Raw genomic sequence first — 23,062 nt, 5'->3', positions numbered from 1 at the left:
ACTTTCCAAACGTCATTTGAAGTGTACTTCCGTGTTGGCGGGCTATGTATTTTATCTTACAAAAAAACAAAAACAATTTGTTGGCCTACAGCTGAAAACGTTTTGTTTACGTCCTCTCCGTTCTTCGTCAAAACGCGCGTCTATCCGTATGAGCGCTCGTCTGAATGAATCAGTCCGCCCGGGGCCTGTATTGAAATGTAAAAGACTACATCACATAATTTAAACTTTAATTTATCAGTCTGTAGGTGCAACCCAATATGATCTGGTTCGTCTATATGTGCAACCCGATATGAGCCGTTTCGTTCATTACTAAACTACTAATGATATTCAGTGACCTGCTAAATATAGGATTTTTTCTACAAGGAAAACTGTATTGAAGAGGTAAACTGCAGTTGCGACGGCGCCAATGGACCCGTTGGATTTTCTGACAGATGAGGAGTTACTGCGATTTTTCCGCTGTAGTAAGACAGAGATGTCGTGCATGGAGAAACCACACACCTTTCTTAACCAGCTCCGAGACTACCACCTCATTCCGGAAGAAATGTACAAGGTGAGAGCAGCAGAGACTGCGAAGTTTCTATATAGACACACCCGCCCACTCAAAGTCTAAGCAAGCAGCGCTAAATTACATCCTACCAAGCACGGACAGACGCCCAGGTCTTCAGCCATCTTTTTTTTTTGTGTGTTTTTTTTTTTCATCCACTGACGTTGAGTTTTGGTCTGGACTGGACCAAATCGGAACCAATCACAGACTTCAATGTTTGGTTCAGATTTGGTCCGGTCTGTACTGGACTTAATTTCAACTTCCACAGACATCTGGTCCAGACAGGAATTTATTTGGGCCAAACATAGACGTCTAAAATTGGTTCAGATTTGGTCCAGTCAGGACCGGCTTTGATTTGGCCCAAACATTGACAGATGTCTATGATTGGTTCAGAAATCTGAACCAATCATAGACATCTATGTTTCACAAGTTTGGACAGCACAGTGCAGTACAGTAGAGCACAGCAGAGTACAGTACATTAAAGAAAAGTAAAGTATAGTTCAGTACAATAGAGTACAGCACATTAGAGTATAGTACAGTATAATGTACTGTATTGTACCCTACTAAACTAAACTGTATACTGAATTAAACTCTACTGAACTAAACTGTACTCTGCTGAACTAAACTGTACTCTACTGAACTAAACTGTACTGTACTCTACTGAATTAAACTATACTGTACCGTACTGTACTCTACTATGCTCTACTGAATAAAACCCAGATTAAACCCTGTAACAAAACAAACTGTAGTCTACAGAATTGATTTGGTAAAATTATTTATCCTATTTTGTATAAGTGTGAGTGTACTGTGTACACTAACACCAGTTACTGTCCTATTGCTAGCTGGTAACAGGTCTCTAAACATTATTGTAGGAGTGGAAATTGGAGTTGATGATCATTGATTAGTAATGCCTGAACATTGTCCATAAATTCCTGTCTGTCTCATGAACTGATTGAGATGGTGGTTGCTTTTAGAGAATCAAGTCTATCACTCCCACTCCAGTCTTCATTTGACAACCCCCACAAATTGGACCATAGATTTGTATTTGACCTCTCCTGCAGAAGCTGATTCGGATTCGGAGTAAGGAGCTGAGGGAGAAGGGTGTGTACCAGGTGTTGGACTGGGTGGAGGCAGAGAGGCCCGACAGCATCAAGGTGTTCTGGAACTGTGTGTTCAGGGACCACCTCCTGCAGCAGTACCCCACGTTACGCCTGCTACGAAACCGCCTGCTGGACGGTCAGTTCTGGAGCATTCACTCTTATTATTGTATTATTATGGCATTTGTTAGTTAATATCGGTATATAATTCTAACTCCTAGTGTAATATAAATGTAGTCACAATGGTGGATACTTTGAAGTTGAGGTTCAAAGACCTGTCAAATTTGTATAATAATTTTTGTAATTAGGTGTACATGGTTTGCTAAATGTTGCCTCCAATCCCTTCCAGGGTCGTTCACATTCTATGAGAAACTGCCAGAGAAGGAAGAGGAAGAGGATAAGAAGAAGAAGAAGGCTTCAGCGGAAGGAGAAGAGGAGGAGGAGGAGGAGGAGGAGGAGGAGGAGATGAAAGGAAGGAAACAGAGGAAAAAGAGAAATGAGAGTATGGAGGAGGAGCAGCCCAGCACGTCCACCCAGTCCACCCCAGTCAAATCAAATCAAATCAAATTGTATTTGTCACATGCGCCGAATACAACAGGTGTAGACCGTACAGTGAAATGCTTACTTACAAGACCTAACCAACAATGCAGTTTTAAGAGAAATAAGTGTTAAGTAAACAATAGATAAGTACAATTATCAGTAGCGAGGCTATTTACAGGGGGTACCGGTACAGAGTCAATGTGCGAGGTAATTGCGGTAATATGTACATGTAGGTATAGTTAAAGTGACTATGCATAGATAGTAAACAGAGAGTAGCAGCAGCGTAAAAGAGGAGGGGGGAGGGGGGGGTGGTAACTTGAAGCTCTCAACCTGCTCCACTACAGCCCCGTCGATGAGAATGGGGGCGTGCTTGGTCCACTTATTTTTCCTGTTGTCCACAATCATCTCCATTGTCTTGATCACGTTGAGGGAGAGGTTGTTATCCTGGCACCACATGGCCAGGTCTCTGACCTCCTCCCTATAAGCTCTCATTGTTGTCGGTGATCAGGCCTACCACTGTTGTGTCGTCGGCTACCTTAATGATGGTGTTGGAGTCATGCCTGGCCATGCAGTCATGGGTGAACAGGGAGTACAGGAGGGGACTGAGCATGCACCCATGAGGGGCTCCTGTGTTGAGGATCAGCATGGCAGATGTGTTGTTACCTACCCTTACCACCTGGGGGCGGCCCGTCAGGAAGTCTAGGATCCAGTTGCAGAGGGAGGTGTTTAGTCCCAGGGTCCTTAGCTTAGTGATGAGCTTCGAGGGCACTATGGTGTTGAACGCTGAGCTGTAGTCAATGAATAGCATTCTCACGTAGGTGTTCCTTTTGTTCAGGTGGGAAAGGGCAGTATGGAGTGCAATAGAGATTGAATCATCTGTGGATCTGTTGGGGCGGTATGCAAATTGGAGTGGGTCTAGGGTTTCTGGGATAATGGTGTTGATGTGAGCCATGACCAGCCTTTCAAAGCACTTCATGGCTACAGACGTGAGTGCTACAGGTCTGTAGTCATTTAGGCAGGTTACCTTAGTGTTCTTGGACACAGGGACTATGGTGGTCTGCTTGAAACATGTTGGTATTACAGACTCAGACAGGGACATATTGAAAATGTCAGTGAAGACACTTGCAAGTTGATCAGCGCGTGCTCGGAGTGCACGTCCTGGTAATCCGTCTGGCCCTGCGGCCTTGTGAATGTTGACCTGTTTAAAGGTTTTACTCACATCGGCTACGGAGAGCCGGAAAGTCCAGAGGCTCAAATACTGTGAGTCCCAGACTCATGTTCTTTGGGGGAAAGAGGAGGCCTTGAGTCAGAAAGTCTAAAGTCCCTCTGTAACCTTTTTTTGGGGGGTGAAATATATTCATTTTTAATTTCAAGTCACATCTTAATGACTATCCCCAACGTGTCCCAATGCAGGTTCTCCTTTCAGGAATGGGGAGAAAGCTGACATCTGGAACTGGCCCATCTACAAGACCCAGCTCCCAGTCACCTGTGGGGACAAAGAAGGCATACTCATCAGGGACAAGCTGGCCAAAGGTAGATCGTAACAATGGACTTAATGTGATGTGATTCTCTGTGTTTTTGTGTAACAGTGGATGTGGTTCGGCCGGAATAACCGCACCTGAAACCTTGAAAGTGGCAATCTGCAGTTGCTACATCCATTTTTGGACTTATACATTTATGATATGTACCCATTGATTCTTGAAGAATATAACTTATAAATGCCTTATGAATTAGTTCAACTGTCTTACCCCATCAGAACAAAATGTAAGCTTGTTTTACTTCAATGTTTGTAAACAAAGTACATGTAAACAAACACGGTATACCCTCAAAACATGGTTAAAACTATAATGTTAATAGCATGGATGGTCAGTCCTTGCATCCATAGCCCCTTTTATGAATTTGAGATTGGTTACATTTCTCCAGCCCAGAGACCAGGGCCCGTATCCACAAAGGATCTCAAAAGGTCCTAGGAATCCTGTTAAAACATGTTTTAAGACAACAACAAACAAAAAAACTCACAGTAGGTTTTAGGATGTTGTAAGACACTGCCCAGACAAATTCTGGGCCAGGGTTAAAATCAACTCTTAAGTTTTTCTCAGCAGGTAATCATGACATTTGTAGGTACAGCAAAGGAAAGATAGTGATGAGGCTCATTGACATTGTTGCAAATGATGGGGAATAACCAATCGCAATGAGGCATTGCCAGTTGTGAACTCTATAGGTAACATGTAACCATGTTGAAATGACTTTAGCCTACATCAAATGTTGCAATGGTAAAAACTTTGATATAATTTTCGCCTGCCATGATCACTTTCCTACTCCAATATGTTGGCATGCATAACTTTTATTTTTATTTTATTCTGATGGTTGTTAAAATATTTTTACAAGATTACCTTTATATCAACCTACATTTAACAACTCTGAATCGCTTTGGCACAGGAGGCATCAAGTCGCTTGCCAACAATGTTGCATACAACGTTTGAAAGGTCTATCATTTTCATCGAACACAATCAGTCAACAGAAGCCTTAAATGCCTTCAATTGCCCAATTTATAGGCATGCCCAATTTAGAAATATATTTTTAACAGTGATGTTGCGCTCCAAATGGATAACTTGAAATAACATGATGTAGGTAATTAAATAATCGAAAAGAGAAACGTGTTTATTTATTAGCCTAGTGGATTATAAGTATTTAGGCATATACTTGTGAAATAGGCCTAATGTAAAATCATTGTCAAATGCTCAAGAGATACTGTTACATGTAGGTCTAGATTATTTATGGATTGATCATATAGAAATATCAAAACATTATTTTAACAACTCCAAAGTAATTGCATGTGGCGCAGGAACCACTGACTCGTTGCGTTTTTCTAGATGTGACTCATGACTAAAGGCTTCAAGGATAGCTTTAATTTTCTACCCATCAGCACTTACAATAAATGTTCTACTCTGAGACCCTTTGTGAATACGGGCCCAGATCTAAAGCATAGCCTTTAGTGGGTGAACACAGTATTGTGAATTGCAGGAGACCCATGTTTCAATCACAGTCAGGAACATGTACTACGGTCCATTTGACATTGCATGGTTTTAATTTGTGGTGGTGTGTATGATGTCTGACTTCCTCATTGGTTTGTCTCAGGGGAGAGGTGCATTGTGGTCCAGGGTCGCTGGTTAACCCCAAGTGGCTTTGAGGAGTTTGGGGGGAAGAAGAGCAGTAAGAACTGGAAGTACAGTATCCGCTGTAGAGACACCACTCTGGGAAAACTGATTCAGGTACGGCATATATTTATATTTGATTTGATTTATTTGACCATTTAAAAAAACAATTGAACCAGATATGTGGATACAATGCATTAGCCCCTCGTGTAGCTCAGTTGGTAGAGCATGGCGCTTGCAACGCCAGGGTTGTGGGTTCGATTCCCACGGGGGGCCAGTATTAAAATGTATGCACTCACTAACTGTAAGTCCCTCTGGATAAGAGCATCTGCTAAATGACTAAAATGTAAAAAAAAAAAAAAAAAAAAAATTGAAGATAAACTTTTCTTTGTTAACAGCTTCGTCACTTTTCATACTCTAATCAGGACTATAGCAATTGAACACTGTTGCCATTCACTACACTCTGGGATTTACACTGAGTGTACAAAACATTACATAGTCCAGGGATCATCAACTAGATTCAGCCGCGGGCAGATTCTTTTTCTTGAGCGGATGGTCAGGGGCCCGGAACATAATTACAAATAATTTGTAGACTGCAAATTGACCGCAAGAAGTCCAAACAGATATAATATTTGACTAAAACATGAAACTGTAAGAGTTTACAAAGCTGTCATCATGTCAAAGGGTAGCTATTGAAGAATCTCAAATCTAAAGAATATTTTGATTTGTTTAACACTTTTTTGGTTACTACATGATTCCATATGTGTTATTTCATAGTTTTGATATCTTCACTAATATTCTACAATGTAGAAAATAGTAAAAATAAAGAAAACCCCTTAAATGAGTAGGTTTTTCCAAACTTTTGACTGGTACTGTATATGCAGATGTGTGATATAGGACGCAATTTTCAAGGACTACTTTTGGCTTGTGAGTGCTACATTCAGAACTACTGGCTAAAAAGTATACAGAAGTACAAGATAATTTCTTTAAAATGCTAGTTACCACATGGCTTGACCCAGGAACTCAGAAATTGGTTTGAAATATAGTTCTCTCTTTCCTCTTTTCAACAAACATAATTGTTCATGGATACTCTCATAATTGAAACATTTACAAAGAAAATACCAATAATAACTTTTGTAAATTTCACCTGTAAAAACATAAATTCCCCTTACCTCAATGTTTTGTCATGCTGACATAATTGACCAGGTGAATGAGTTATTTCGAGGAATTCACACATTTTAACTTAAAAAACATTACACAGCGCCATTTAGATTGGGAGTAATTAGCACTGTGACAACCAACCCGCGAGACAACCAACCCCCGTCTCCCCTCTTACCACAGCATATCGGTTTATCATTACATATACCAGAAAATTGGGCCAGACGGAGCAACAAACTATAGCTACATTATACCCTTTTTGTTTTTCTGTAAAGAAACTAACTGTACAGGTATTTCACTGATATGCCATTCAGTCACTCAACACCCAAAATAACTCTCTCCCCCTTTCTCTCCCCCCTCACTTCACCATCCCACCCACCTCAGGAAGGTCATTTAACTTCACCAGGCTTTAAAAGAAGAAAGTGTACACAGGTAGGTGACCTATCTTTAAATATACCACATCCTCTAGATTACATGTGTTTTCGCTCAAACTTTGGGGGCCAAATTAAATCACCCACAGGCCACAATCAACATTATTTATGGAACCCTTGCATAGACTGATCAGGTGAATCCAGGTGAAAGATATGATCCCTTAAACTTAATATTAGGATTATTTGTGTTCTTAATGTTTTGTACACTTAGTGTATATAGGTTTGTATCATAGTCTGTATCATATCATATAGGGGAGACTGGAGTTGGTTGTCACCATTTTTTACTCTGTGTGTATTTCTCAGTATATCTAACAAGACTCTTTTCAATATTAGGAGAAAGACCAAGGTCTTGGGTTGAAATGGGGTCCCTTTTTATCCTCATATCTTATTCCAACATGGAGTTATAAGCCATCAGAATAAAGTTAGGAATTTTCATGCGAGACAGGAGTCAGGATTTGGGGTTTCAGTGGGATTGGGACTGGATAGGAAAATAGCCTTGGCTATAGGTCAGGAGAAGATAGCATTTTCCCGTATGCCTCTCTGAATTATTAACAGACTTCATGTCTGTGACAGAGATGCATATGTAGTGAATTGTGCGTAGACCTATCAAATGTGTGACTGTCTGAAGAGTCACAATGACAGCTCAAAGAGGCACATGCTCTTTTATAGCAGGGATCATCAACTAGATTCAGCCACAGGACGATTTTTTCTTGAGCGGATGGTGTGGGGGATGGAACATAATTACAAATAATTTGTAGACTGCAAATTGACCACAAGAAGCCCAAACAGATATAATATACAGTGGGGGAAAAAAGTATTTAGTCAGCCACCAATTGTGCAAGTTCTCCCACTTAAAAAGATGAGAGAGGCCTGTCATTTTCATCATAGGTACACGTCAACTATGACAGACAAATTGAGGAGAAAAAAATCCAGAAAATCACATTGTAGGATTTTTTATGAATTTATTTGCAAATTATGGTGGAAAATAAGTATTTGGTCACCTACAAACAAGCAAGATTTCTGGCTCTCACAGACCTGTAACTTCTTCTTTAAGAGGCTCCTCTGTCCTACACTCGTTACCTGTATTAATGGCATCTGTTTGAACGTGTTATCAGTATAAAAGACACCTGTCCACAACCTCAAACAGTCACACTCCAAACTCCACTATGGTCAAGACCAAAGAGCTGTCAAAGGACACCAGAAACAAAATTGTAGACCTGCACCAGGCTGGGAAGACTGAATCTGCAATAGGTAAGCAGCTTGGTTTGAAGAAATCAACTGTGGGAGCAATTATTAGGAAATGGAAGACATACAAGACCACTGATAATCTCCCTCGATCTGGGGCTCCACGCAAGATCTCACCCCGTGGGGTCAAAATGATCACAAGAACGGTGAGCAAAAATCCCAGAACCACACGGGGGGACCTAGTGAATGACCTGCAGAGAGCTGGGACCAAAGTAACAAAGCCTACCATCAGTAACACACTACTCCGCCAGGGACTCAAATCCTGCATTGCCAGACGTGTCCCCCTGCTTAAGCCAGTACATGTCCAGGCCCGTCTGAAGTTTGCTAGAGTGCATTTGGATGATCCAGAAGAGGATTGGGAGAATGTCATATGGTCAGATGAAACCAAAATATAACTTTTTGGTAAAAACTCAACTCGTCCTGTTTGGAGGACAAAGAATGCTGAGTTGCATCCAAAGAACACCATACCTACTGTGAAGCATGGGGGTGGAAACTTCATGCTTTGGGGCTGTTTTTCTGCAAAGGGACCAGGACGACTGATCCGTGTAAAGGAAAGAATGAATGGGGCCATGTATCGTGAGATTTTGAGTGAAAACCTCCTTCCATCAGCAAGGGCATTGAAGATGAAACGTGGCTGGTTCTTTTAGCATGACAATGATCCCAAACACACCTCCCGGGCAACGAAGGAGTGGCTTCTTAAGAAGCATTTCAAGGTCCTGGAGTGGCCTAGCCAGTCTCCAGATCTCAACCCCATAGAAAATCTTTGGAGGGAGTTGAAAGTCCGTGTTGCCTAGCGACAGCCCCAAAACATCACTGCTCTAGAGGAGATCTGCATGGAGGAATGGGCCAAAATACCAGCAACAGTGTGTGAAAACCTTGTGAAGACTTACAGAAAACGTTTGACCTGTGTCATTGCCAACAAGGGGTATATAACAAAGTATTGAGAAACTTTTGTTATTGACCAAATACTTATTTTCCACCATAATTTGCAAATAAATTCATAAAAAATCCTACAATGTGATTTTCTGGAGAAAAAAATTCTCATTTTGTCTGTCATAGTTGACATGTACCTATGATGAAAATTACAGGCCTCTCTCATCTTTTTAAGTGGGAGAACTTGCACAATTGGTGGCTGACTAAATACTTTTTTTCCCCACTGTATGACTAAAACATAATAATTTCAAACCTTGCTTAAATTTGTATATGATCACGTGTGTCTTTATTATGCGTGGAAATACTTTGGAACAGATTTCCAAAATTAAAATCACTTGGAGTTGATTTGCTGGTGTTAATTATAGTATTTTATGTCCAACAATGAAAATTTGCTCAGAAAACTTGATGGGCCAAATACAACCACCAGTGGGCCAAATTCAGCCCGCAGGCCGCCAGTTGGGGAACCTTGTTTTATAGGCTGTAATGTAGGGGTTTCCTGTAGGTTTTATTAATTGCATTCGGGTCGCGTGTGCAGTCCAGCAGTATCAATTATGCGTGTACTTTGAATTAATGCAATTTTTTTGTGAAGTAAATACGCTAGTCTAAAGGATTCCATGCGACAACCTGTTAGGATAATGTGCTATTTCATTTTTTGCTAATCTGATGCTGCTCATGTTGTGTATTTTGTGGAATTGCATTAGTGCCGACATTGGGGGAAAATTTGATACTTTTTGGGGGGGAAATGTGAAATATATTCCCTGCATACTGACGCCACAAACACACACTCTTTCACACTCACCACATACGCTGCTACTACTGTGTATTATCTATGCTGTTGCCTAGTCACTTTACCCCTACCTACAGTACATAGCTACCTCAATTACCTCGTTATCTTTAACTCTGCATTGTTGGAAAAGGACCTGTAAGTAAGTATTTCTCTGTTAGTCTAGACCTGTTGTTTATGAAGCGTGACAAATAAAATGTAATTTGATTTGATTTTATAAGCCATCAAACACACTCTGTCCACTTGTTACAACCAGCCCCATTGTGGGGTTGGATGTCACACAGTATGTGGTTGGTTGTCACAATGTTTACTAGTAGATTATTCCTTTTGTAACAAGAAGTGAAGCAATTTAGCAAACAGTCTTAGAAATAGCCTTTCTTTGATCGAACAATATTCCTAACAAAATTCAGCATTTCATGCCTTAAGAATAACATATGACATTTTGAGTAAATGTGTGTTTGCACACGTGGGTGTGTGACAGGAAAAATATGTGTGAGAGAGAGGCAACGAAGGGATCTCTTTATAGCGCAAGCACAAAAGATCTTGGGATTTATTGTGCACTGGCAGTGGCAATGTTGGTAGTGACAACCAACACCACATTCCATGTGACAACCATCCCCATCCAACCAGCTTCAGCCCCTCACCATTTGAGTGACATCTAGCAAGAAGCACACACATCAGAGCATGCGAGAGAGCAATAAATGGTGCACATACAGCACCAGTCAAAAGTTTGGACACACCTATTCATTCCACGGTTTTTCTTAATTTTTACTATTTTCTACATTGTATAATAATAGAGAAGACATCAAAACTATGAAATAACACATATGGAATCATGTAGTAACCAAAAAAGTGTTAAACAAATCAAAATATATTTTATATTTGAGATTCTTCAAATAGCCACCCTTTGCCTTGATGACAGCTTTGCACCCGCTTGGCTTTCTCTTAACCAGCTTCACCTGGAATGCTTTTCCAACAGTCTTGAAAGAGTTCCCACATATGCTGAGCACTTGTTGGCTTCTTTTCCTTCACTCTGCGTTCCGACTCATCCCAAACTATCTCAATTAGGTTGAGGTCGGGGGATTGTGGAGGCCAGGTCATCTGATGCAGCACTCTATCACTCTCCTTCTTGGTAAAATAGCCCTTAAACAGCCTGGAGATGTGTTGGTTCATTGTCCTGTTGAAAAACAAATGATAGTCCCATTAAGCCCAAGCCAGATGGGATGGCATATCGCTGCAGAATGCTGTGGTAGCCATGCTTGTTAAGTGTGCCTTGAATTCTAAATAAATCACTGACAGTGTCACCAGCAAAGCATCCCCACACCATAACACCTCCTCCTCCATGCTTTACGGTGGGAAATACACATGCGGATATCATCCGTTCACCCACACTGCATCTCACAAAGCCACGGCGGTTGGAACCAAAAATCTCCAATTTGGACTCCAGACCAAAGGACAGATTTCCAACGGTCTAATGTCCATTACGCATGTTTCTTGGCCCAAGAAAACGTATTCTTATTGGTGTCCTTTAGCAGTGGTTTCTTCGCAGCAATTTGACCATGAAGGCCTGATTCACACAGTCTCCTCTGAACAGTTGATTTTGAGATGTGTCTGTTGCCTGAATTCTGTGAAGCATTTGTTTGAGCTGCAATTTCTGAGGTGCAGTTAACTCTAATGAACTTATCCTCTGCAGCAGAGGTAACTCTGGGTCTTCCATTCCTGTGGCGGTCCTCATGAGAGCCAGTTTTATCATAGCGGTTGATGGTTTTTGCGACTGCACTTGAAGAAACTTTCAACGTTCATGAAATGTTCCGTATTGACTGTCCTTCATGTCTTAAAGTAATGATGGACTGTTGTTTCTCTTTGTTTATTTGAGCTGTTCTTGCCATAATATGGACTTGGTCTTTTACCAAATAGGACTGTCTTTTGTATAAAAAGTTTAACACTTTTTTGGTTACTACATGATTCCATATTTGTTATTTCATAGTTTTGATGTCTTCACTATTATTCTACAATGTAGAAAATAGTAAAAATATAGAAAACACCTTGAATGAGTAGGTGTGTCCAAACTTTTGACTGGTACTGTATATGCACGTGTGATATAGGACGCAATTTTCTGGGACTAATTTTGGCTTGTGAGCGCTATGTTCAGGACTACTGGAGAATCTCTTTAAAATGGTAGTTTCCACATGGCTTGACCCAGGAACTCAGAAATTGGTTTGAAATATAGCTCTCCCTTTCCTCTTGTCCCATCCAATTGTTCATGGATACTCTCATAATTCAAACATTTACAAAGAAAATACCAATAATTAATTTAGTTAATTTCACCTATAAAAACATAAATTCCCCTCACCTCAATGTTTTGTCATTCTGACATGAATTGACCAGGTGGATGAGTTCTTTCGAGGAATTCACACATTTTAACTTAAAAAACATTACACAGCGCCATTTAGATTGGGAGTAATTAGCACTGTGACAACCAACCCGTGAGACAACCAACCCCCGTCTCCCCTACTCTTACCACAGCATATCGGTTTATCATTACATATACCAGAAAATTGGGCCAGACGGAGCAACAAACTATAGCTACATTATACCCTTTTTGTTTTTCTGTAAAGAAACTGTACAAGTATTTCACTGATATGCCATTCAGTCACTCAACACTCAAATTAAATGTGTCCCCCTTTCTTTCCCCACTCACTTCACCATCCCGCCCACCTCAGGAAGGTCATTTAACTTCACCAGGCTTTAAAAGAAGAAAGAGTACACGGGTAAGTGACCAATCTTTAAATATACCACATCCTCTAGATTAACAGCCAAACTTAATTTGACTATTTAGTTGTACAAATGCCCTCAAATGCTTAGTACATCCACATTGTACTCTATATCTATATAACAGTTCACCCACATCATTCTATGTAAAAATTACTTTGTAATAACTGAATTAAAAAAGATATCCTTGCCTTTATAAACTGAATATAATCCAGGTTCACCACCCTGGTACCTCATCCACTGTTAGGAGGTCCCCACAAATTAATAGAACGTTAACATATCATGGCAATTCAGCTTCCCTAGCTAGAGCCTTATACCATACTGGGCATAGAAAGATGTGCAAAGAAAGTGCTGCATCGTCATAGCATCTGAGTACATGTTGTTTATGAATATTAGTCATGAATCAGTTTTATTGCAACATCTAAACTTGATAACAGCTTAGCCTTAGCCGTTGATATTGTGATGTTTCTACGGGCATGTATTTATATTTCTTGGGCGTGATCATACTTTGACCAATGATACTTTTCTTTGTCCATGTTCTTACCATATTAGATGAAGAAGAGTCTATTATGTGACTGATATATGTAAAACTGCTCTGTCCCTTTTCTCCTATCTAGGCCAAGAGAACACTGTTACCCTCCAACCAATCAGCGGGCTCAATCACAGGTATGTACACCAATCACAACAATGGAATCTTTCTGAATCCTTTAGACATGACTCTCTGGTAAAGGGGATGGTGTTGTCTCTCTAATTGTGTGTTTTTGTTGTTGTAACGTTTTGTGAATAACACAGGCCTGTCCCTTCACACTTGCCTTCGGAAAGTGTTCAGACCCCTTGACCTTTTCCACATTACTGCCTTATTCTAAAATGGTTGAAATCGTTTTTTCCACTCATCAATCTACACACAATAACCCATAATGACAAAGCAAAAATAGGTTTGTAGAAATGTATTAAAAATAAAAAACGGAATATTACATTTACATAAGTATTCAGACCCTTTATTCAGTACTTTGTTGAAGCACCTTTGGCAGCTATTATAGCCTAGAGCAGGGGTGTCAAACGTACGGCCCGCGGGCCGGATCAGGCCCGCAAACGGGTTTAATCCGGCCCGCGAGATGATTTCAAAAAAAAAAAATATATATATATATATATTTTTTTTTTTTAAGTATAAAAATGCGCTGCAATTTTTCAATTAAATAAACTGCTGTTCCAATTGCGTCCACTGGATGGCGCAATAGCAATTGTGTTAAGCAAGCAAACTGTTTATACCGGGGCAGAGCAAGTAGGTCAAGCACGTGCAGCCAATGAGCTACTTTGTTTTGCCCGCGATATTTATTACGGCTTCTACTTTTAACATTATGTGCTTTGGCACCCTCATTGCCCCAATATGTCTCTGTCAAAAAAAGAAAAGTGGACGCAGAGTGCAGAGTGTTCCAAGAAAAATTGTCATCCTATTTAATCACGGAATTGAATGGGAAAGCTGTATGTTTGGTGTGTTCAGAGCATGTTGCAGTGCTGAAAGAATATAACCTTCGTCGCCACTATGTGAGTCTTCATGCCGACAAATATGACAACTTTCAAGGACAGCGGAGATGAGAGAAGGTGAATGAACTGTTGGCGGGTCTGAAGAAACAGCAGTCTGTGTTTACTCACAGCCGAGACATCAGTGACGCTGCAGTGAAAGCTAGCTACCTCATTGCTAATGAAATCGCAGTGGCTTCAAAACCATTTAGTGAGGGTGAATTTGTAAAAACATGCATGATGAAGGCAGCGGAGATTGTGTGCCCTGAAAAGCAGCAGGCTTTTGCAAATATCAGCCTGACAAGAAACACAGTTGCAGACAGGATTTCCGATCTTTCAGTGGATTTGGACAGCCAGTTGAAGCAAAAAGTAAAGTCATTTATTGCGTTTTCGGTTGCAATTGATGAAAGCACGGACATTACAGATGTTGCACAACTGGCCATTTTTTCATCCGCGGAGTTGATGACACATTGACCGTCACCGAGGAGTTCGTGGAGTTGGTGCCGATGACAGATACAACGACAGCAGCTGATATTTTTACCGCACTCGTCGGCGCGCTGGACAGGGTCGGAGTGGACTGGTCCCGCGCTGTCAGCCTGGCTACAGATGGTGCGCCCTCAATGATCGGGAAAAAAGCAGGCGTTGTGACAAAGTTCAGAGAGAAAGTGCAATCTGCAAATGGAGGACGTGATTTTTTGACTTTTCACTGTATTTTGCACCAGGAGGCTTTGTGTTGCAAGTCATTAAAGATGGATAACGTCATGAAGGTGGTCATCCAAACTGTTAATTTCATCCGATCCAGAAGCCTGAATCACCGTCAGTTTGACAGCCTTCTCAGAGAGAAAGACCACATCTATGGCCTGCCATACCACACTGAGGTAAGATGGTTAAGCCGAGGTGCTGTGCTGAGGCGTTTCTTTGATTTACGAGAAGAAATTGAACAGTTCATGGAAGAAAAGGGCAAACCAGTGTTAGAATTTCATTCCGCAGAATGGATGCCGGACCTTGCATTTATGGTGGATGTTACAGAGCACCTGAATAACTTGAACAAACAGCTGCAAGGGCGCAACAAAGTTGTCACGCAGTATTATGACAGCATACGTTCTTTCAAGTTGAAGCTGTCATTGTGGGAGACGCAACTTGCCGGTGGTGATGCAGCTCACTTCCCCTGTCTGAAAAATGTGTGCGCGACCCAACATGTGGCAGACATGAAGCGGTTCAAAGATAAAATAACTGGACTGTTACGGGAGTTTGAGCAACGCTTTCAGATTTATGTTTATATGTTTTTATGTTGATGTGCTATTGTTTTTAATTGATTTTATTTTATTTGTATATTTAACCTATTCTTGACTCTGTGGTTCTTGCACTTGTTTGGGGAACAGGATTTCATTATTTTTATCTACATTTCTGCCTGAGAAATGACACCCTGATATAGTTCTGTGATCTGTGAAACAGTTCTGTTAATCACTGAGGCATTGTGTGTTTGTGTGTTCTTTTTCTTTAGAATTTTCAAATAAACTTGACGTGTTTTATGATTAATAGTGATGTTGTGCTTGTACTATTTTGGACACACTGTCCTCAGGCTCCAGCTTTATGTTGTATGTTGATCGTATTAAAACAAAGAAAACAATCTGAAGTTGTTGTTTTTAAGTTATATATACCATGATTTTTCCGGTCCGGCCCACTTGGGAATAGATTTTCCTCCATGTGGCCCCTGAGCTAAAATGAGTTTGACACCCCTGGCCTAGAGTCTTCTTGGGGATGATGCTACAAGCTTGGCACAGATGTAATTGGGGAGTTTCTCCCATTCTTCTCTGCAGATCCTCTCAAGCTCTGTCAGGTTGGATGGGGAGCGTTGATGCACAGCTATTTTCAGGTCTCTCCAGAGATGTTCGATCGGGTTCAAGTCCGGGCTCTGGCTGGGCCACTCAAGGACATTCAGAGACTTGGCCCGAAGCCACTCCTGTGTTGTCTTGTCTGTGTGCTTAGGGTCGTTGTCCTGTTGGAAGGTGAACCTTCGCCCCAGTCTGAGGTCCTGAGCGCTCTGGAGCAGATTTTCATCAAGGATCTCTCTATACTTTGCTCTGTTCATCTTTCCCTCGATCCTGACTAGTCTCCCAGTCCCTGTTGCTGAAATATATCCCCACAGCATGATGAGACCACCTCCGTGCTTCACCATAGGGATGGTGCCAGGTTTCCTCTAGACGTGACGCTTGGCATTCAGGCCAAAGAGTTCAATCTTGGTTTCATCAGACCAGAGAATCTTGTTTCTCATAGTCTGAGAGTCTTTAGGTGCCTTTTGGCAAACTCCAAGCGGGCTGTCATGTGCCTTTTACTCAGGAGTGGCTTCCTTCTGGCTATTCTACCTTAAATGTCTGATTGGTGGTGCTGCAGAGATGGTTGTCCTTCTAGAAGGTTCTCCCATCTCCACAGAGGAACTCTAGAGCTCTGTCAGAGTGACAATCGGGTTCTTGGTCACCTCCCTGACCAAGGCCCTTCTCTCCCAATTGCTCAGTTGGGCCGGGGGCCAGCTCTAGGAAGAGTCTTTGTGGTTCCAAACATCTTCCATTTAAGAATAATGGAGGCCACTGTGTTCTTGGGGACTTTCAATACTGCAGAAATGTTTTGGTACCCTTCCCCAGATCTGTGCCTCGACACAATCCTGTCTCTGAGTTTTACGGACAATTCCTTCGACCTCATGGCTTGGTTTTTGCTCTGACATGCACTGTCAACTGTGGGACCTTATATAGACAGGTGTGTGCCTTTCCAAATCACGTCCAATCAATAGAATTTACCACAGGTGGACTCCAATCAAGTTGTAGAAACATCTCAAGGATGATCAATGGAAACAGGATGCGCCTGAGCTCAATTTTGAGTCTCATAGCAAAGGGTCTGAATACTTATGTAAATAAGGTATTTCTGTTTTTTTATAAATTAGCAAAAATGTCTAGAAATCTGTATTCCCTTTGTCATTATAGGGCATTGTGTGTAGATTGCTCAGGATTTTTATTTAATCAATTTTAGAATAAGGCTGTAACATAACAAAATGTGGAAAAGGTCAAGGGGTCTGAATACTTTCAAAAGGCACCTCTTTGTTTATCTTTACTTCAGAATCTGAGGAGGATGATGACGATGATGAGGAGGAAGAGGAGGAAGAAGAAGCTGAGCAGGAAAGAGAGGAAGGAGGGAGAGGAGAGCAGGCAAACACTGCTGGAGGAGAGAGCAGTACAGGAGGCAGCCATGGTGTTGTGAAAAAGTCTGTCTTCAAAGTCACCTGTGGGGCCATCAATGGAACGCTACATAAGGATCGGTTTGCATCAGGTACATATTTTATTCTCTCAAGGTTTAATAAACATAAGAAAGTCCTATAGCTATTGCCGTGTCTCAGAAACTATTGGAGGTACTGGAGACACTTTTACATGTTGGCAACCCTCTTTCTCTGGCTGCACCTCAAATACTGCCCCCACTTAGTGCTTTTATCAAGCAGAAAACCCATGGCAGCAGATCCACAAGGTCTGCCATGAAAGGTGACTGTATAGTTCCCTTAAGGAAAAGTACCTTCAGTCAGACGGCTTCAGTCAGAGCTTCCCATGTCTGGAACATAACTACCTCCAGACACAGGTAACTGCGCCACACACAACCTGTCTGTAGTTTGTGAGGTGTTCGTGTGTTAGTTGTCATATGTTGCTCTCTATGTGCTCATTGTCTGTCTGTACTACGGGACTAAGGTCGAAATTTTGCCAACTGGCTAAAACCGCCACTTTTACTGAAAATCTCTCTGCAAAAATAAACGTAATAAAGTAAAGTAAATGACACACTTTGTCGATAATACACTACAGGTTATTTTACCATAGCCCTATGTCACTCTGGTCAGCTGTCGTGCGCCATATTGGATTTATACTAGGGTTATAATAGGGTTTCATTTGAGATTATCCTTCTGCCCCTATCTTCTCTGTTGCCCCAGGGTCATGTGGAAAGAGCATCCGTACGGAGCTGCGCTGGATGACCCCGGTGGAGTTTGTGAAGGGGAGTTCAGCTCTGGAGGATGCCTCCTGGAAGAAAGACATCCAGTGGGATGGGAAACCACTCAGTGTCCTTCTCGAGGTACAGACGAAAAGAGAACAGAAAGAGAGAGAGGAACAGAGATGAGAGAGAATGAAGATGTGTGTTTGGCACTTACCAACCTACTGTACATGGAATGGCTTAAGATAGTCTGCCAGGTCTTTAAGGATCTGTGATGAAAACATTTCCCTTCTTCAAAAACGTTTTACTAGTACTACTACTGTCTTTGTTTGTTTCTCATTTTCAGAGTAAGATCTTGGTCATCCACTCTCTCCTTTGTAAATGCAAGCTGTGCAGCCCCACAGCCAAAGACCAGGTATGTTTCCCCATCGACCCTCAGGAACATGGTGGCACCCACTTACCAATCAGCCAATCACATTGGTTAAACGAATGCTTCAGTTGTAATAATGAAATTCCAAGATGTTTCTTAACATCACTGGATAGGGAATGAATTCATGACATTTTCGTGTCAAATCATCAGTTGCAAGATTAATTGACACATAAACAAACATTACAATGATTCACAGTGATAATTCAGTGATAATTATTCTGGTGTTCTGCGCAGTGCGCACAACATAAATAATGAAAAAGAAATCAGTACATAATAGTAGATAAGGTTATTCAAGCAATAATAATAATAACCCTAGACCAGTAAAAATTATAAAAAATAAATACAGAAAAATTAAACAAAGTGTTTAAACCTGGTCTCGCACAAAGAGACGATTCAAGTGTGAAACAGGCCTACACACAATCTATAGACATATGTGCACTTTGCTATATAGGAGCTACAGTTAAAGTCGGAAGTTTACATACACTTAGGTTGGAGTCATTAAATCTAGTTTTTTCAACCACTCCACAAATGTCTTGTTAACAAACTATAATTTTGGCAAGTCGGTTAGGACATCTACTTTGTGCATGACACAAGTCATTTTTCCAACAATTGTTTACAGACAGATTATTTCACTTATAATTCACTGTATCACAATTCCAGTGGGTCAGAAGTTTACATACACTAAGTTGACTGTGCCTTTAAACAGCTTGGAAAATTACAGAAAATGATGTCATGGCTTTAGAAGCTTCTGATAGGCTAATTGACACCATTTGAGTCAATTGGAGGTGTACCTGTGGATGTATTTCAAGGCCTACCTTCAAACTCAGTGCCTCTTTGCTTGACATCATGGAAAAATCAAAAGAAATCAGCCAAGAACTCCGAAAACAATTGTAGACCTCCACAAGTCTGGTTCATCCTTGGGAGCAATTTCTGAAGGTACCACGTTCATCTGTACAAACAATACTAAGCAAGTATAAACACCATGGGACCATGCAGCCGTCATACCGCTCAGGAAGGAGACACGTTCTGTCTCCTAGAGATGAACGTACTTTGGTGCGAAAAGTGCAAATCAATCCCAGAACAACAGCAAAGGACCTTGTGAAGATGCTGGAGGAAACAGGTACAAAAGTATCTATATCCACAGTAAAACGAGTCCTATATCGACATAACCTGAAAGGCCGCTCAGCAAGAAAGAAGCCACTGCTCCAAAACCGCCATAAAAAAGCCAGACTACGGTTTGCAACTGCACATGGGGACAAAGATCGTACTTTTTTGAGAAATGTCCTCTGGTCTGATGAAACAAAAATAGAACTGTTTGGCCATAATGACCATCGTTATGTTTGGAGGAAAAAGGGGGTATGCTTCCAAGCAGAAGAACACCATCCCAACCATGAAGCACGGGGGTGTCAGCATCATGCTGTGGGGGTGCTTTGCTGCAGGAGGGACTGGTGCACTTCACAAAATAGATGGCATCATGAGGAAGGAAATGTATGTGGATATATTGAAGCAACATCTCAAGACATCATTCAGGAAGTTAAAGCTTGGTCGCAAATGAGTCTTCCAAATGGAAAATCACTGCCTCCTCTCCTTGTTCGGGCAGGTTTCGGCTTTCGGTGTCACCGGCTTACTAGCTACTGCCAATCCATTTATCATCACTCCATTTGTCTTGTCTTCAATCACACACACCTGGTCCTTATTCCCTCATTAGTCATGGTATAAGTGTTCCCTCTGCTTTCCTTGTCTGTGTGGGTGATTGTTTATTGTGGAGGTTTGTGAAGCTTGTGTATTTCCCGTGTGCCTTGTATTTTCCAGTGTGCCTGTTTTGTGCCCTGGAGTGTGTTTGACGCATTTCTGCGTAAACCTGTATTTTGCGGATTAAAGCCTGTTATTCTGTGATATACCCTCATGCTCCTGACTTCTTCAATACCACCTCATCACAAATACTAATTGAGTGTATGTAAACTTCTGACCCACTGGGAATGTGATGAAAGAAATAAAAGCTGAAATAAATCATTCTCTCTACTATTATTCTGACATTTCACATTCTTAAAATAAATTGATGATCCTAACTGACCTAAGACAGGGAATCTTTACTAGGATTAAATGTCAGGAATTGTGAAAAACTGAGTTTAAATGTATTTGGCTAAGGTGTATGTAAACTTCCGACTTCAACTGTACATAAAAAACAAAATACCTCAAAGTTTCCTAAGAGCTAGTCGCGAGGCCGCCATCTTCGTCGGCGCCAGGTATGCATAACCAATATATTTTTGTCTTTCCTATAACTCCCCCAATATTTCTACATGCTGAGGGCAGATGTGCCATATAGACAGGTCTTATGTTCATCAAAATAAAGACCCAAATATTGATAATTGCTAGTAAACTAAATAATTTTTTCACCACAACAAAACTGAAAAAACGTATCTTAGTACTTGGATTTCTAAAATGCATTTTTGTTGTAAAAAAAACAAAACATGATTCTCCATCTTTTGCACCAATTGACATTTTCCGCAGGTCTTGTTCAGTTTCTGGCATCAAAATAATATCATCAGCATTTCATCATCATATCTTACTCCAATATTTAACTGTTTAATTTATTTTGCCAAAGTATTAATAAACATAGCAAACAGAGTCGGTGATAAGGCGTCTCCTTGTTTTACACCCGAGGGTGTGGGAAACAAATCTGTACGATATTTATTAACACACAAACAGGCAGTTGGTGCTTGATTGTTAACCAATTCCTTCTCACCTTCCTCTCTTCTCTGTCTTGTCAGCACGATCAGGATAACGATGACGACTGCTTCATCTGTAGAAGCCAGGGCAGCTTGATATGCTGTGATAAGTGTCCTCGCTCCTTCCATCAGAGATGTCATCTTCCTAATGTGGATGACGATATGCTGGGGTGAGAAGAGTTGAGGGTTGATGAGAGAGAGAGTGAGAGAAAGAGATTGATAGAAGAGAGGTCTGTTTGTTCTGTGTAGGTAAATTTTGCTGTTTAGCTTATTTGTGTACTATTGAAGTGTGTGTGTTTGTGTGTGTGTGTGTGTGTGTAATCACAGGGATAATGGTCCATGGATGTGTACATTCTGTGTACTGAGGGACAGTCAGTCGTGGCGTTACCCCAAACAAATGACCTACCAGGAAGCCTTGACCTGCCGAATCTCTGACCACCTACTGGTGAGGAGCCTGAATTAATGACTGCTACCATTCGGCCAATTGCCTGTCAATCAATTAATCAACCTATCCATCTGTCAGTCTGTCCATTATAAGCATCACAAAATAATTATTCAGAATTAAATGTAAACAAGCTTTGATCAGTCACATAAAGGTGCGTGTTTACTCTGACAGGAATGCCACTACCTCCTGCTCTGTCTGTACCACGCGGACAAGGACCGCATCTTTGTGACAGAACGTTGCATCAATGTAAGTTTGCTTGGTTCTCTCTGTGTGTGTGTGTGTGTGTGTGTGTGTGTGTGTGTGTGTGTGTGTGTGTGTGTGTGTATGTGTGTGTGTGCGTGTGCGTGAGTGTGAGTGCGTGCGTGCGTGCGTGCGTGAAAGTGAGAGAGAAAGTTCACATATATCTCCGTCTGTATGTTTCATTGCCAGGTGAGAAACTACACCAGTGTGATTAAGACCCCTATATGGCTGGACAGGGTTGTGGAGAAGCTGCAGCAGAATCTCTACCAGTCAGTGCAACACTTTGTGTCTGACGTGTTGCTTATCTTCACCAACTGTGCCACATTTAACAGGGTAAGACTGCACTACTGCAGTATCCAATGTGAAGACTCAGGGCTAACATTTTAAAAATAAATCTTGGAATTATGCTAGTCAACTTTACTTGTGCTAATGCATGAATAACACTTTAAAAATGTGCCTTTGTTTAATCCGTAACAAAGCTGCATTAGGCAAAATGAGCTGTTTTAATTGCATTTCTACCTTATTTATTATGTTTTCTATACAATTGTGTCTGTCTTTTTTTTCTGAAGGACAATGCAGAGTTTCGTGGGATGGGCGAAAGATTAAAGGATCTATTTGAGAGCGAGTTCAAGAGTACATTCAGCATCCAACTTCAGCATCCAACTGCATCCAACAGCCAGTAGAGCCTTCATCAAGTCTGTACTGTTATCTCACTATGAGACAACAGGGAATATTCACCATGCCCTGGTCTTTGTATACGGCCTTCATACAGACTTGTACACCAAGTTGTACAGATCTTATTTTCCATGCATGTACATTATTATCCATCTAGTCCTTTCATGAATGTCTTTCATTCGTTCTACCAGTCAAACATGGGTGTGTGATAATAATTGAAATAGAATGATGGTGAAAACATAGCATTTCATACAGTAAATGTCGTTTTCCTAACTTCTCATGCTAGAGCCATAGAAGTCCTTACCTTCCAGGCTTCTTACTTCTGGTCAGGCCTTACTAGATTTATGTCCAGGGATTCTGTCGAAAATAAACTAAAGATTTTCTAAAACATTGTACAACA

The 23,062-nt window shown here is 41.1% G+C and overlaps 1 protein-coding gene across 3 annotated transcripts; it reads left to right on the top strand.

Annotated features, from left to right (window-relative positions):
* On the top strand, window positions 1–23,062 carry LOC311137965 (uncharacterized protein). Of its 3 annotated transcripts, none has more exons than XM_084172600.1 (16): window positions 1–550; window positions 1,606–1,780; window positions 1,991–2,239; window positions 3,595–3,714; window positions 5,320–5,453; window positions 6,879–6,926; window positions 12,611–12,658; window positions 13,277–13,325; window positions 17,292–17,501; window positions 18,145–18,284; window positions 18,490–18,558; window positions 21,345–21,472; window positions 21,630–21,747; window positions 21,919–21,993; window positions 22,177–22,320; window positions 22,557–23,062. In XM_084172600.1, the coding sequence occupies exons 1-16, from the start codon at window positions 407–409 to the stop codon at window positions 22,668–22,670; spliced, it is 1,965 nt and encodes a 654-aa protein (XP_084028726.1). In that variant the 5' UTR covers window positions 1–406; the 3' UTR covers window positions 22,671–23,062. The 3 variants fall into 3 exon arrangements, with proteins under 3 accessions (XP_084028726.1, XP_084028728.1, XP_084028727.1); XM_084172602.1 differs by having other exon boundaries at window positions 36–550; window positions 1,991–2,143; XM_084172601.1 differs by lacking the exon at window positions 6,879–6,926 and having other exon boundaries at window positions 36–550.

This window comes from Coregonus lavaretus (assembly GCF_964263955.1).
Source record: "Coregonus lavaretus genome assembly, chromosome: 2".
In the NCBI taxonomy this organism is placed as follows: domain Eukaryota; kingdom Metazoa; phylum Chordata; class Actinopteri; order Salmoniformes; family Salmonidae; genus Coregonus; species Coregonus lavaretus.
This window is presented reverse-complemented; position numbering and strand designations above follow the sequence as displayed.

Bases quoted from the DNA above. Each gene is read 5' to 3' on its own strand.
- LOC311137965 (XM_084172600.1), top strand. From the start codon at position 407: ATGGACCCGTTGGATTTTCTGACAGATGAGGAGTTACTGCGATTTTTC. The intron at 12,659-13,276 runs GTAAGTGACCAA...TCTCCTATCTAG, and splicing joins AAAGAAGAAAGAGTACACGG to GCCAAGAGAACACTGTTACC. The intron at 18,285-18,489 runs GTACAGACGAAA...TCTCATTTTCAG, and splicing joins CACTCAGTGTCCTTCTCGAG to AGTAAGATCTTGGTCATCCA.